Raw genomic sequence first — 15,660 nt, 5'->3', positions numbered from 1 at the left:
GTGGGTTTCAATGAGAGAACTGTAATTTCAGGGTAACGTTTTTTGAAGGGCTGTCAAATGTGCTTTTGTGTCACAGGGCAAGAATTACATTTTAGTGAGAGTGTGGTTAATTCCCTGGTGGACTGATCAACTTAAAGTGTCACAGTGATCTGTTTTCTCGCTTAAAAAGTTTAGATGGGAAATCATGAATTTGTCAGTCAGCTGTCAGTAAATGTGCAACACGCAACGGCACAGAAACCCTGTAGCTCCTGATCGATGCTTTAAATCTGGTGTTCAGAGGTCCTGTAAGCTTTATAAATGTCATGTCTCAAGAGGAGAGGGATTCTAAGACCCTTAGAGATAGGGTGAGAAGCTCAGTCATCTGTGAGGAGCTCGGAGTAGAGCCGCTGCTCCTTCACGTCGAAAGGAGCCAGTTGAGGTGGTTCGGGCATCTGGTAAGGATGCACCGTGGGCGCCTCCCTAGGGAGGTGTTCCAGGCACGTCCAGCTGGGAGGAGGCCTCGGGGAAGACCCAGGACTAGGTGGAGGGATTATATCTCCAACCTGGCCTGGGAACGCCTCGGGATCCCCCAGTCTGAGCTGGTTAATGTGGCTCGGAGCTGCTCCCCCCGCGACCCGACACCGGATAAGCGGACGAAGATGGATGGATGTCTGCAGAGGAGCTGTATCACTCTGATAAGCTGGTCCCATGTCAAGTTATTATTAGCTTTCTCTGTGGTAATCAGCAGCCAAAGGTGTAATCAATTATGTCAGAGCGTCTCTGTTATTTCTGGCCTCTCTCCAAAGGCAGCAATGCCTGAGATTATGAAAATATATGTGTGTGTGTGTGTGTGTGTGTGTGTGTGTGTGTGTGTGTGTGTGTGTGTGTGTGTGTGTGTGTGTGTGTGTGTGTGTGTGTGTGTGTGTGCGCATGTGTGCATGCATGCGTGTAAGTCAACTTACGGTTCCCTGTAGTTGAAACATTTCATCACAGAAGGGGTGAAGTGAGCACCCTCCCTTAACAGTGATAACAAATTATGAATTAAATACAACTGAAAAGCAAGTGATCACAACATTGAGCCTTGCTTATATATTACCATTGTTACTATAGAAACAAGACTGATGTCTTTAACAGCTAAGCGTTATTTTTCCTTGAACTAAAGATACATTACTTTGTCTAAGCAACACAGTGATTGAACGAAAGCATGACCAGAGCCAGTAAGGTAGCCTCTGAAAAAGTATAAAAACATATATCAGTATTTTAAATGTGTGTATCTACATTATGTGCGTGAAAGAAAGGGATTAGGTGTCCCTGGCAGCAGAGCAGGACTCTCCTCCGAGAGCCAAAATGCTGTTGTGTTATGTGAAAACAGTATAACACAAAACTGCATTGTGGCCAAACAAGCTCTCTTGGTTCACTTATCACGTTATCATTTGAGAGAAGCAAGGTTTTCACACGACAGTGATGTCATTTCACTTTGACCTCTGAAGTGTGAAAACAAGGAAGTGGTCTGAACTGGCTTGTTTCAACTGCTGCCTGTCAGTTTGGGACACTGCACTCGTACTGAGTAAACATAATCTGGATTTTTATATGATATAATAGTGTTTTGGAATCATTTTATGTCCAATCTGAGAGGTTGCAAGTTAGTCGCAAAATGACCAGAGTGACTGGTCTAGCAGATCTGGTTACATCAATCACACATTATTTTGTCTTTAGTGCCACATACATCTTTTGCGCACAGTTTGACCGGGTGCCCGTCCATCTTTACTGCCCTCCTTTCTCTTTCATGTCACGGACTACAAAGTGATTCAGACTCATTCCCAATGCTAATTTGTTCACAGCTGTTATCCTGCTTGTCATCAGATATGAATGGGGTTCAACAGGAGCTGAGGGAAATGGAAAGAACATACACACTGCAAGGTAAGACGCCAAATCCACATGCACACACAAGGAATAATTTACAGGTATTAAGAGGTTTCAGCTTTGGAATTTTTCCCACATGCTTTCTCTTGCCAAAGCCATTAAATTTAACAGGACTTTTTTTATGAGACACTGAAAGGAATATGTGCATAGGCTATGTATTAAGTCACCAACTGGGCTTATATAGTTTTACCAACAATTTCTTATTAGAAAGTGCCTGATCAGTTCTTGTGCTACTTATTTGTAAGAAGCCACGTGGCAAAACATTTCAAAATGATTCTCATGGAAAGTGAACTTCTCTCCGAGAGGAACTCTCTGTGTTTGCTTGTAGGGAAGCAGCAGGCAGGATGGTCTGAGCTCTAGCTCAGCTGGCGGTTGAATGACAGCAGAGGCAGGTTGTTTCTTTTTATCCAAATATCCACGCTTCAACTGCTTCCCAGAAAAACTCATTTATGCCTCTGCCTGACAGAAGCTTTTCAGATCCAAATGGTTGTTTTCTTCAAAAATATTCTCTCAGGTTTTGCCCATTGAAATAGGCTTCCCAGCACTTCATTAAGGTGTTACAATGTCCCTGTGTTGTTCAACTTTATTATGGTTCACTCACATCTGGCTAATAAAGCAGCTGTTAGCAGCAAAGTAAAAGTTTTCTTATGCAGAAATTGCAACGGTCAAACCTGTGACATGTCAATAAGGCACACAAAGCACAACATGTCACACTCGTGCAATTGTTTTGTAGCGATTGTCACAATGTTTACCTAGCCTATTTTTCCTTTGCAACTTTAGTTTATATTACATAATATTAAAAAATGAACGTCACCGCCTCATTCTGCAGCATCATGTACGAGAAATGGCATAAGGAATGAGAGCAGACACAGATTCCTAGCAGGTCACATAAGAACACTCCATTCCCTGGCAAAGATGTGGACATTTGGAGCTTTTTCTTTTTGGTTTTTGTTTGTTTTCCCCTGGCTCTCTGGACAGCCTTGGATATGGTTGTGTGTATTGGCTGAGGCCCTTGGTTCAACATTAAGGACATGTTCTCATGTGCTGTTTCTGAAGTGAACACTCAGTGTTGTTGATAGTGCTCTTTGGGGGAGGCTATTTCACAAGTTTGGTGAAATATGTCAAAAGTAGCCTCAAGTTAATATGTTGATTTTCTCTGGGTAATTTTACCATCACTGTGATTTTTGACACTTAGTGAATGTTTTTTCTGGAAAAAAGGGAAGTTCTCTGCGCTTCTGCAGACCACAACAATCCGGTGCAGCCAAGGCAGGACACAACAGTATAAAATAGCAAAAAAATTGCCGGTGGGGTCCTGGGTCCAGAGTCAAGGACTCTGATGAAGATGTAATCTTACATCGAAACGTTAGTCACTGTTATGCACCTTAAGAAATAAAACCATCAAGTTAGAAGACATCTGGGTTGCACCGGCAATTCTTTGCTATTTTATACTGAATGGTTTTTCTGTTGCTTGGTAAAACGCCATAATTATCCCTCAGTCTGCAGCTGCCATATTTGTGTCCATCTCGGGGCTATAGAGCGAGATAGAAATCTAGACTGATTTCTATTCGAGACCTGCAGGAGGTGGTGAGAGTTAAAGTCACACTTTGCACCAAATTAAGCTGAAAGCAACAACAGCTCATAGTGTGAGGTTTTGTTACAGGAAACACTCAAACTATATATACGATTCCTGAAAACAGAGTAAAAAAGCAAAGCAAATATAAACTAATTTCATTAGAGCTGGTCCGAAAACCCCCACAAGATGACCTCCAAGACACCTCCACTTTAAGAATTAGCCACAGTTTCATGTGATGAAGGCAACGGTATGGAGCGGGAAAACAACTGTTTTAATTAACAATGGGGGGATTGGGGGGGGGAAGCACAGAATGCGTTTTTGATTGAGCAAAGCAAACATTTATCTGGATATTTTTGTGGCTCACCAGTGAGCGTCCAGTGCCGTAGTGATGAAGTCATAGGTTTGGACAGCTGGGCCTCAAGGTAGAAGAGAGGATGTGGCGAGATTAGAAGAGACTGATTAACAGAAAACAGACTGGACAAAGTGGAATCTCCCTCCATCTCTTAATTTCCTTCACTTATCCCACTCTTCTCTTCATGCCTCAACTCTCCTTCCTCTTCTTGTTTTCCTTCAGGGAAGAAAAAAAGGACAGAGTGCATTGTTCGAGTGTTTTCCTTGGTGCTTACATCGACTGTAACATCAAACAACATTCACATGGAGATCAAGGGACTCGACTTGGTATCTGCTTTGTCTCATTATAAAGTCGTCTTGAACCAGGGGTTTTCTCGTAAGTCAACATGCGCTGTGCGGGTGTCTGGTTTTGTTAAGTTTGAGCTGTAATTCTTCCGCTCTTCATCCCACTGAGAGCCTTTGTTTTCACCATGTGCACACACGCAGATGTGTGATGATTGGCAGGGTGACAGAGTATTGTCTTTCTTATAGGCAATGGTGTGACAGTAAATGCTCACGTGATTTCAGGGAAGAGTTGTTTTATGTTCAGTTTGTTCACTGATGTAAAAATAGATGAATAGATTGGTCAGAGGGAGTTTATTTTGAACATAAGTGGCCCTTGATGAAAACATGTTTCCCACAACTCAACCTTTATTCTGATTCAGAGATGAACTCTTAAACTTCACCCTTTACTTAAACCCAGATGTAACGCACATCTGACTTAAACTGTCAATTAATTATATACCCACTGATCAACAGAAAATTCACCCAGAGCACGATTTTCAGTCTTTTTTAGACTGGTTCCTGGTGGTCTGGAGAGGCAGCCTGATGTGAGGAGTGAATAATGCTGACTGGACAGCAGTCTCTGCGTGGTGCAGCAGTAGGCTACCAGATGTGTGTGTGTCTGCATCACTGATTGTTCCACTAAACACACACACACACACACACACACACACACACACACACACACACACACACACACACACACACACACACACACACACACACACACACACACACACACACACACACACACATATTGCTTAACTTGCATGTTTTACGAGTCCTTACAACCAGGAAATGTATTTGATCCTGCTTTTTTAACCAAGATGAAAGTGCTGACCTCGTCTTAACTACTGTTGTTACACACAATTGGCTCATGAATTTAATGACAACAAGTACATTAGATTGGCAGAGTTGCCAACTTTGGGGATTTACATCAACTTCTTGAAACTGGTGTTACAGACAGAGTACGTTTTCTGTACATTTTCCCAGGCAAGTAAACACAGCAGCCATGAAGTTTCCCATCCACTGGGGGTAACTGATGATGAAAATGTCCTTTTGTAAATATCCTTTTGTAAAGTGATGAAAGTGATTTTTTTCCCCTCTTGAACTGTTTTATTTGAACATTTTTAGAGGCCCGAAGAGACAAAACGCTTCCAGTATTTCACACAAAATAATCGAAAATAGAAAAGTTTGAAAAAAGAACATATGTTTGTGTAGTAGAACTAAGATGTTTCTTATTCCCTAGCCAGGTAATCCTCATACGACCCCAACTTCTAGTTTGGGTCCTGACCCCCTTGTTGGAAACATCTGCTGTAAACTATAGAGACCGTTCTTGTTTGAACAATAATGCCTAACATGTAATATTTCCTCACTGACTAACTGACTGACTATGCTTCTGCTGACATTCTTGCACATATTTATCATGCTTTACAGTCTGACTCAGATGCACCAGCAACAAGCAGAAAGCTATAGATATAACGACACATGCTGCTCTCTTTAGTTAGACCTAAGTTTATGTTTCTATACAGTCTGCTCTTTGGGGTTAGCGGTTAAAAATGTTAAGCTCTTAAAAACAGAAGAGGAAGTTGCTCAAGCACAAATATGGAAGTGTCTGAGGGGGGTTTCTGGCACAAATAAGTCTTCTGAAGTGGTGGTGATAAATGTTAGCATTCCTTTCTTTTTTTAAGATCATTTTTTGGGCTTTTCCACCTTTATTTTTGACAGGACAGCTAGGTGAGAAAGGGGAGAGAGAGAGGGGGAAGACATGCAGGAAATCGTCACAGGTCAGATTCGAGCCCTGGACCTCTGCGTCGAGGCATAAACCTCCATGTATATGTGTGCTTGCTCTACCCACTGAGCCAACCCGGCCATGCATTCTTTTCTCATAGATATGCTGTTATTTATCATCTTATTAAATAGCAGTTCAGTCAGCCATATGGTGACCATGTGAAATTAGTTAAACCTGATGAGATACAAGAATAGACACAGCTGTGCAGAGGAAGTTCAACAAATATCAGTTTTTTTATTTCTTTATTTAAAAGAGACAATGCACATTAATCAACATGAGTACAGAGTCCCAACATGTAAATGTGACAGATTTAGCCATACAGGCTAATTTTCATCTGCAGTCCCTAGCAGGTTGATGGCTTAAAACAATAGATAAGCTACAAAAATACAACAAATACACATAAAACAAGAAAGACATAGGCATAGACAAGTAAAATGACACAACCACTGTTCCAGATCATGACAACTGGCAGGTTGGTGGCATGAAAAAAACATAACACAAGTATTATACACAGTAGACACAGGTTAAAGTGCATAGACACACATTAGAACGCATCAACAACACATAAGCACACACAGAGACACACTACTTCAGTGATAAAGACAAACACATTATTCTGGATTATGCCAGCATATTTGATTAGTCAATAACCAATGTTTTATGGATTTGGAGAAGATTTTGATAGATGCAATGTTCCTTAGTTATGTGGGTATGGTATTCCATGTATGGGCTGCTCGAAGGAAAAAGCTGACTGTCCAAAACTACTTTTTGTACATTGTATTTTACAATCCCCTCTTGTAGATACTGAGTTTAGATTTTGTTGAACAAATTTATTGAGCGAAGGGGGAGCCATACCATGACATTTTTTAAATACAAGTAAAATAGCTGCAAACTTAATCATGTTTTTCCAGTTTAACATCATATTTAATTAAGATTTTATAATGGTGATATTAATTGAACTTTTTATCCAACGTTTTCAAGGCCTGTTTATAAAGTGTTTCAACTGTTTGTAATGTGGTCCGTCCTGTCTGTGTCCAATTAGTAAGACAATAATTCATATGTGAGAAATTCATAGCATTAATGTAGAACTTTGAGGCCTCTGTAGTTACATTATTCCTAATATGTCTGAAATTTGCCAAGTTAAATTTGATTCTGTTTATGACCTTTTTGACCTGTGTTTTAAATGAAAGATGTGAATCTATTATTATTCCCAGATATTTGAACTCTTGGACCACTTTTTGCTGGATGTTTGTGAGGAAATTTGAACTTAGGAGGTCTAAGAGTGTTTGCCCATTGTAATCACTGTAGCATTTAACCCTGGATTCTGTTCAAAAAACATAAAAGACCCCATAATTCTTCCCAATTACTGACATGCTACAATGCAAATTGACAAATCACACAGAGAGAGTGAACAATACTGGATCATGACCATTGATTCAGATTCGTACATCTTGCAGCATTACCATTTGCCCATGTACCTGAATGGACAATGCAACCATCATACGCAAATGCTAATGTTGGTTTCAATACTTTTGTCAAATATATGTATGATAGAATTAAACACAGTGTACATAATTGTAATAGTGGCTTGTTTCTGCAAACTGTTTGTGCCTCTTTGTGAATCATCTGTGAATCCATCAGGAAAGTTTATTATTTTCCAAATGTTTATTTCTTCTGCTTCCTTGACACCAAATATTTAAGACTTGCAGCTGCTCTAATCAATATTTCTATGTTAACAATGGATCACATGACTACATTTGATGTGACAGGTGTCGCTCGTAGTGACAAACCAACAAAGACCAATCACCCAACTCTTCAGTCCACAATTTTGTTTCCCAGCAGGCAGCTGTTTTTAATGGAAAAGCTCTGATAAACCAACTGTACACTACCTGCTTAGCACCCAATGACTAACAGACAAAGTTAATGACTAGCCGGTGCACATAGTGGAGCATTTAGCATCTAAAGATCCAAATATTTTCCTCAGGAGTTGGTGGAGACCAATATCAGAGCTTAAAGCAAAATTAAGATTGGATTTATCAGGTGTAGTATAGCTAAAATTGCTTTATATCTGCTATTTGCTAATATTTTTTTCATATCAACTTCATAAGGTGAAAGTTTATCAAAGTGACCACACAAAAAAATCAAGTTGGTGGTTGGTTTAAGTTGGTGGTAAAATATAACAGTTTTACAATATACATTTATTAAGAACAAAGGAAAATAGTTTGAAAGCCAGTAATACCCATTCACATGAATATTACCCACCATTACCCCATAGCATTCAAGTCTTCTTTTTACTATCATAATGCCAGGCTGTGCAGAATACAGATCTCAGTTCAATTGCACCATCTTCCAGTTAAATGCCATAAAGTTCCGTCTTTTCAGCTGAGTTAAAGTGTAAGTGGGAATGCAATTTGCGTTATTGTTAAAGTTCTTCAAAGTGCTCACATTAGAAACTATAACACACTTCAATGTTTAGGATGCTAAACACAAATGTTCGTTCACTGCCAACATTAGAAATGTGGTGGATTTGAGAGAAGGATGCCCTCTACTCCCTTCCACTTGAAAGTGTTCCAGTCTTTTGAACCCTGCTGTCGTCTCTAGAAGTCATCCTCATAGTCAATGTTTCCAAGGGTATTTTGAGGGATAGCATAAACAGATTTACTCTTTTTCTTCCTGGTTTCTCTTCTTGTCTGCGCAGGGTCTTGATTCCCAGAAAAGGACAGGTAGGCAGCAATGCTGTTCCTGACTCCATAGCTCACCATGTTGTCACTGCAGCTGTCTGTGCTGACCAGCTGTCCCCTGTTAAGGGAGGAGATTAAAAAAAATGACAACAGAGCATTTTAGTAGTTTCAATTTTCTTCTTCACAAATTATGAAAATTATGTATATCGCTTCATGGATTTCAAGCTATTACTTTTTTTCAAATCCATCAACCACAGAGCTGCTGGAATATCTCTATTCAATAACAAGTACTTAATTCATTAGTTAGCCATTCGAAAGAAAATATCAATTTTGATCATCGCTTAATTGTTTCAGACATTTTTCAAGAGAAAATGCTGGTTCTAGTTTGAAGATTTGCTGCTTTTCTTTCTCATATTTGATAGTAAATTCAACATCTTAAGATTTTAGACTGTAACATAAAAATGCAATTTGAATAAGTCATGTTGCGCTCTGGGAAATTTTAACGAATAATTTTCCAACATTTAATATGCAAAACGATTGATTTTTTAAGAAAGTAATCAGCAGGTTAATTAATAATAAAAAAAACAATCATACATCTGATCTTTGTTATTTGTACATACAGTGCAAGAACAGGGATCAGATGACACCAAATGAGCTACCATCTGACAGAATCATAATGCACTGTAAGCTTAAAGCTGGTAAATATTATCACTATTGTACCTGTCTATTTTCTTCCAGTCAAAGTTGCGTCGCATGACGACAGGTGGAGCTCCAGGGGTTGCATCTGATTGCGGGGTCATGCCCGACAGACAGGGGGAGGTTAACGCACAACATAGGCCATCTGCAAAGTCTAAAAAAAAAAGGGGAGGACAGGGGAAGTAAAATACTGCTCACAGGCTTACGAACAAACTGAACAAATGTTGCCTAATTTGCATTAACTACTTTCACACTTTTCTGCTCAGGCAAACACATACTGAACGTGTGAAGGCGATGGGTTGGAGACCTATACATGCCCAGAATAAGTTTACTATTACAACAATTAACGCACCAGTAGACATTATTAAGCATGCATAGTGTATCTCATTTCCTGTTTTGCTCCAAAAATGTTCCGTCAGAACAGGAAACATATCGTAAGTTGACCACTGATAAGAAACTGTCCTATTTTAAGAACAGTGCATGTGATTGCCTGTTTGTGTCTATGTGTATGGCTCTCTATGTGGTGTTGCTTGTTTCCTTTTTGTTTGTTTTTAGACCCTTGTCTCTCTGTTTAGTTCTGTATCTAAGTGTTTGTGCATCCACCCACCCGAGTAGTGGTTGATCATATCTTCAAGGCACTGGAAAGTGAGGCGAGGGGAGATGTAGTACCAGCTGTTGTCCAGTCTGAAGATACGATAGTGCTTTACGATCATGTGCTTCACTGACAGCGAATACAGACCTGAAGATATGACACACACCGTACACTTAGCAATAAGCTCTCAAACATGACACCAAACTACTCTGTTCTAGAAAAGAAGCACATAATGGTAACAGGCCACTGTAATCTTGCCAAAACCCAACTATTGATCCACTCACACTAAAAAAGTGTGAACAATGTAAAAGCAGAAGTAACGTGAATGTCAACACTGTACTGTAGAGCCCATCTTCTCCAATGCTAAGTCACTGTGCATTTTTGCATCATGAGTAAAGAAAAGTTTCAGATCAAACTATGACCACACAGAATTTTTCAGTGGAGAATCCACTAACAAGTAATTCTCCTTATACATGTCCCTAAAGAAATAGTTTTGGGAAATACACAGATAAAATAAGGAGATTGATACCACTATTATTTCTGTCTTTTAGATATAAAGCTACAGCCAGGGGATAGTAAGCTTAGCTTAACATAAAGACTGGAAACAGGACAAACAAACAAAAAAATCAGCTTACCAGCACCTCTAATGCCCAATAATTAATGCATTATTTGTTTGTTTAACCTGTACAAAAAGCAAGTGTAAAAACGCTTTTTCCGCAATTTGTGGTTTTCCAAACGGTTGGGTGCCAAATAATTTTTCGGCTGTTTACATCTAAAGCTCGGCAAGAAAGTGAATAAACGTATCTCCCAAAATGTCTATTCTTTTAGCTTTAGACTATTTTTGAGAATTGTGCCTATAATATCTATAATATACAGTACAGGCCAAAAGTTTGGACACACCTTCTCATTCAAAGCGTTTCCTTTATTTTCATGACTATTTACATTGTAGATTCTCACTGAAGGCATCAAAACTATAAATGAACACATATGGAATTATGTACTTAACAAAAAAGTGTGAAATAACTGTAAACATGTCTTATATTTTAGATTCCTCAAAGTAGCCACCCTTTGCTTTTTTGAAAGCACTGTAAACCCTTGGTGTTCTCTCATTGAGCTTCATGAGGTAGTCACCTGAAATGGTTTTCACTTCACAGGTGTGCTTTGTCAGGGTTAATTAGTGGAAGTTTTTCCCTTATTAATAAAAAAGCAAAGGGTGGCTACTTTGAAGAATCTAAAATATAAGACATGTTTTCAGTTATTTCACACTTTTTTGTTAAGTACATAATTCCATATGTGTTCATTCATAGTTTTGATGCCTTCAGTGAGAATCTAAAGTGTAAATAGTCTTGAAAATAAAAGGAAACGCACTGAATGAGAAGGTGTGTCCAAACTTTTGGCCTGTACTGTATATAATATCTCAACTGTTTTAAATTATGCCAAAAATATATTTTAAATCTCTCCATTCCAAAACATAAATTCCTTGAATGTCTAGTCCATTACGAATCCATGTATTCAGGTGGAAACATCAATGAATACCATTTTCCTGACTTAGGATTTAGATCTGACTAGATTTTGTTTTTTCTCCCCTGCTCTTGTCCTAACATCATGCTGATCGAATCTTGCAGCATGCTTACTTGCTGACAAGCAGTTTAATTTCCAATGCAAAGACTTGCTACATTTTACAGAAAGCCGAAGTTAAACCAAACTAACAGAGCTGATTGCGGAATTACCTCTCTCGTTGGTGCTCTCCCGCACCAGGAAGGAGCCCACTCTGTTCCCAGGTAGACAGAGTAGCTCTTCGGCCTTCTGCCTCTCCACCCCCTCAAACAGCCAACTGACAGAACAAAAGATATGCTATGAACTAAGATCACATTAAATACTTCTTATGTTTTAGATCTTGGTAGTAAAAACCCCACTAATATTGAAGACATAGTCTTGAAATCAACACATACAACATATGACTAATGTGTTGTTATCAATCTGAAGCAAGTTCAAACAGACCAACTAGACCGATACTAGAGGTTAGTGTCAGTATGGTTCTACTTACCCATGGTAGACAATTGCCACATGGCTGCTGGGTATGTAGTTCTCTTTTTGTGTTTGGACAGAGCGTACTCTCCACCAGTAAGCCTCCCTGGCCACCATAAAGAAGCAAAGAGGAATCAATCACTGACCTTTTTGTGTAAACACTTCTCTAAACTGCAAACCTAAAGCATCAAGTTAAAAATGTGACTTTATTTCCTCATAGTTATTTGAGATCATCCGTTTACTAAATGTACATCTGGATCGAAAAAAATATCGTTTTTAATCAAGAATGCAAAACATGATCATACTTAGAGATGAGTCTGAGCTTCTCCCCCATCCTGAAGATGGGCTCGCTGATTTCAGACGACGGGTAGTCGTTAAGCACCACCACCATGTCGTCCTCTGGACCTGCCAAGAACAATATTTACAGCGTTTACAAACTGCCAAATGCTGATACACAGACATCATGATTTGGAAAAGTCCAAAGATGTCTGAGACTAACCGTCCGAAATAATTGCCAATTCAGTTTGTTTTAGTTAGTTAGTTTTTGTTTTAAATTATTTTCGAGTGTAGCTTAAGATCATGACACCTCTGATACCATGCATGTGCAAAAAATGCGTAACTGCTGTTACTGACAGGAGTGGCGAAAGCTGTTTTAATTGCAAAACAGATTATGTTATTTAAAAAATTTTACCTTTTAAAGAGCTGTCTGTGGTGACCTTGTCACTGGCACTCGCGCCTCGGATCATATTCCCCATCCTCCAGAAGGACCAGATTCCAGCCTGATGTCAGGGCACAGAGAAACATACACTTTGAATGTACTAACCAATTTTCCACTCATGAACCAATCTGTACAACTAAACTTCTCTCTGCTGCTGTACCACCAAGTTTTAACTTCCTATAAGCTGACCAGTTGAACTCTTAACTGACACACTGCAGATTGGGGAAGCTGAGGCTAGATGCTATCGGACTCAATTTTCCATTGCAGCACCTAGCTCTGTGTACTGACAACTAAGTGTGATATTGAATTCATAAATTGCAAAATCCCAAGTTGCAAAGCCTTCCTATGTGACAATACTCTTAAGTTACATCATACAGTGTTCAGTTGGCCTGTATGGCAGAAACAACAGTCCTGTTGAAACAGAAACTATGAGCTGTACGTAGTAGAAGCAGTTGATGTAATAAAATGTAGACACCTACCTCTGGGGACTAGCTGGCCTGCTGTGATAGCATCAAGTGTGGTGAGAGAAATGATAGCCCAAACAGGGCATGGTGGCAGCAGCGCAGTCCAGTACTAGAGAAGTACCATGTTCCCAAGAGTTTTCAGCAATGACCTGTCACAGAGTGTCGCAAAAGCACTGCATCTGACAGCAAACTCACTTCCTGTAATGAAATGAGGAAGAGGGCCAGCATGTGTTGTGGAGACACATACAACAGATCATGAAAGAAGAGAGTAAACAACAGCCCTTCTAAATGTAGTCATTATTGTAGGCTAATGTTTTTAGTAACCTACTAAATTATATGTTAAAATGTTTGGTAATCTTGGTAATGTTCCAGTAGAGATCAACCTAATTCTATGACTGTAAATTTCTGTTGTTATGGAAAGCATAGAAATATATATATATATATATATATATATATATATATATATATATATATATATAAATATATATATAAATGTGGAAATTGTTCATCAGATAGTCGATTGACAGAAATCTATTTTGATAATAATTGATTAATCATTTGAGTCATTTAGCAAGCATTGCCAACCATGTCCCAGCTTCTCTATTGTAAAGATAGAATGATTCTCTTTATTTTATGTAAGAGTAAATTGAATATATTTGGATTTTGGGCTGTTGATCGGACAGAACACAATATCTGAATATGTCACCTGGGTGTAACATGTTTTTCACCATTTTCTGGCAAATAAAGGAAAAATTCAACATATGGGTAAATACACTAATTTTCTTTTTTGGTAGAATTGGATGAGAAGATTGATGCTGTTGATGATGTACGGCACCTATAAAACGTAATAATTAACACATTATCTTGTTTGTTTATTCCTTACAAAAACAAAGTGTAAAAACTATATTTCTTTGGTTTTATGGGGGGGTTATGTGCAAGATTATTTCATGGCTGGGAATAGTTGTCAGGCCACTAGCCAAGACTTCAGGAAGTTACTGGTTCCTGGAAGATAATGACTTCATACTGTGACCAATGGTGTGTTCCGGTTGAACTGGAAAGTCGGAAAAGCAGAGTTCCCAGTCTGAAATGTCAAATGGAACGCCCCCTGAAGTCTGGTTTCCCACTTGGAAAGTCGGGTGAAAATCACCAACCCCGGCCACACAATCCAACATGGCTGCTCCGAGCAACAACAGTAGTGAAAACTGTATGAATATAGTGTTTATTATTAAACACACTGCTTTATTTGTGTCTCATTAAATCAGTCGCACACACAGTACTGTCCATCTTCTATCTGTGGACATGTTGCTAACCATGGCTAAACTGGAGTCCCCCTACTCATCACACCTTTTCAGACTTGTAACTGAAATGCGGTTAACTCAGGTGTGACGTCAGTCCCAGTCCCAACCTTCGACTTCTGAGGAAAATGGAACAAAGCTTTACTAAGTTTAAGTAAGGCAAAGGCATGGGGAAGGCATGACCCGCCCTAATCTCCCTCTGACTGGCTAGTACTGGTAGCCTTCGTTGGTTGGGTTGGTTAGGTTTAGGCAAGAGGAGTGGGATTAGTTAGGGTTAGGGTTAAGAATGTCATAGTAAGCCAATCAAGCAGAGTAAGGACATGCCTTCGAAATCTTGGCAGTAAATTGAAAGGTTGTATGTGTCATTTTGGGAAGATAATGTCACCATGGTGAATATCTCATGAATGTATCTATCTTTAGCTGTGATGTTTATCTGGTGTCTGAAAGTATCCCAAAATGACGCTGCTGAAGTTTCAAATTAGGGAACCAAAAAAACCATTCAGTTTCAGTCTATGACATTTTGGGACAGGACACAGTCTGTATGATGCTGTGTCAGGAGTTTATGGTATGTGCACGATGTATTATGATAGACAAACTGCTGCTGATTGCAGAATTCTTTTTTTGTGGCTAAACGTCTTTTCCCTTTCACTCATGAATGACAAACCTTTTACTCCCTGTCTCACTCTACTTGCCTGTGATTCATGATCTCACATTGATTTCTATTTAGCTATTTTTCTTTCCAGCAAACACCCATTAATTTCTCATCTCAGCTCTACAAATGTGTTGTTTTGTTTATTTGAATTACAGTATTTTTGCACTAAGCTAAAAAAACTTTTATTTTAACCCTTGTATAAGGAGTATATCTGAAACCTCAGATTACTGGTTACATAAGAAAGTGTGTGCCACACTTTATTATTCTCAAGACATCTTAGCTTATGTATGTTCCATATTAAAACCTGGATCAGTGTGCTCCAGACATTAGGCCTCTTTTTCCTGCCACCTTTCCTTTCTGCAGTAAAACAAAAAATTGAGACGGAGCAAGAGATCAACCTCATTGTTAAAGTAAACTTATCTTGGGGATTTTTAAAAGTAAATAAATAGAGGTATGAACTCATTTCATATTGGCCAGAAAACAATGAGCTGGCAGTTCCTTTTATTGGCTTCCTGCTGTGTGTGTGTGTGTGTGTGGTTGTGTGTGGTTGTGTGTGGTTGCATGGTTGCGTGTGTGTGTGTGTGTGTGTGTGTGT

General features: G+C 39.1%; 1 protein-coding gene across 2 annotated transcripts; it reads right to left on the bottom strand.

Annotated features, from left to right (window-relative positions):
- Positions 1 to 7,582: 7,582 nt before the first annotated feature.
- On the bottom strand, positions 7,583 to 13,289 carry sla1a (Src like adaptor 1a). Of its 2 annotated transcripts, XM_039819841.1 has the most exons (8): positions 13,134 to 13,289; positions 12,628 to 12,715; positions 12,242 to 12,341; positions 11,956 to 12,042; positions 11,639 to 11,742; positions 9,924 to 10,055; positions 9,341 to 9,470; positions 7,583 to 8,738 (listed from the first exon to the last, which is right to left on the bottom strand). In XM_039819841.1, the coding sequence occupies exons 2-8, from the start codon at positions 12,689 to 12,691 to the stop codon at positions 8,537 to 8,539; spliced, it is 819 nt and encodes a 272-aa protein (XP_039675775.1). In that variant the 5' UTR covers positions 12,692 to 12,715; positions 13,134 to 13,289; the 3' UTR covers positions 7,583 to 8,536. The 2 variants fall into 2 exon arrangements, with proteins under 2 accessions (XP_039675775.1, XP_039675777.1); XM_039819843.1 differs by lacking the exon at positions 13,134 to 13,289 and having other exon boundaries at positions 12,628 to 12,904.
- Positions 13,290 to 15,660: the final 2,371 nt, after the last annotated feature.

Source organism: Perca fluviatilis, chromosome 13 (genome assembly GCF_010015445.1).
Source record: "Perca fluviatilis chromosome 13, GENO_Pfluv_1.0, whole genome shotgun sequence".
Taxonomy (NCBI): Eukaryota; Metazoa; Chordata; class Actinopteri; order Perciformes; family Percidae; genus Perca; species Perca fluviatilis.
Note: the sequence above shows the minus strand (reverse complement) of the source record. Positions and strands in the feature narration are given on the sequence as shown.

Bases quoted from the DNA above. Each gene is read 5' to 3' on its own strand.
- sla1a (XM_039819841.1), bottom strand. From the start codon at position 12,691: ATGGGGAATATGATCCGAGGCGCGAGTGCCAGTGACAAGGTCACCACA. The intron at 11,743-11,955 runs GTAAGTAGAACC...TTGTTCTGTCAG, and splicing joins GTGGCAATTGTCTACCATGG to TTGGCTGTTTGAGGGGGTGG. The intron at 9,471-9,923 runs GTGGGTGGATGC...TTTTTTTTTTAG, and splicing joins TATGATCAACCACTACTCGG to ACTTTGCAGATGGCCTATGT.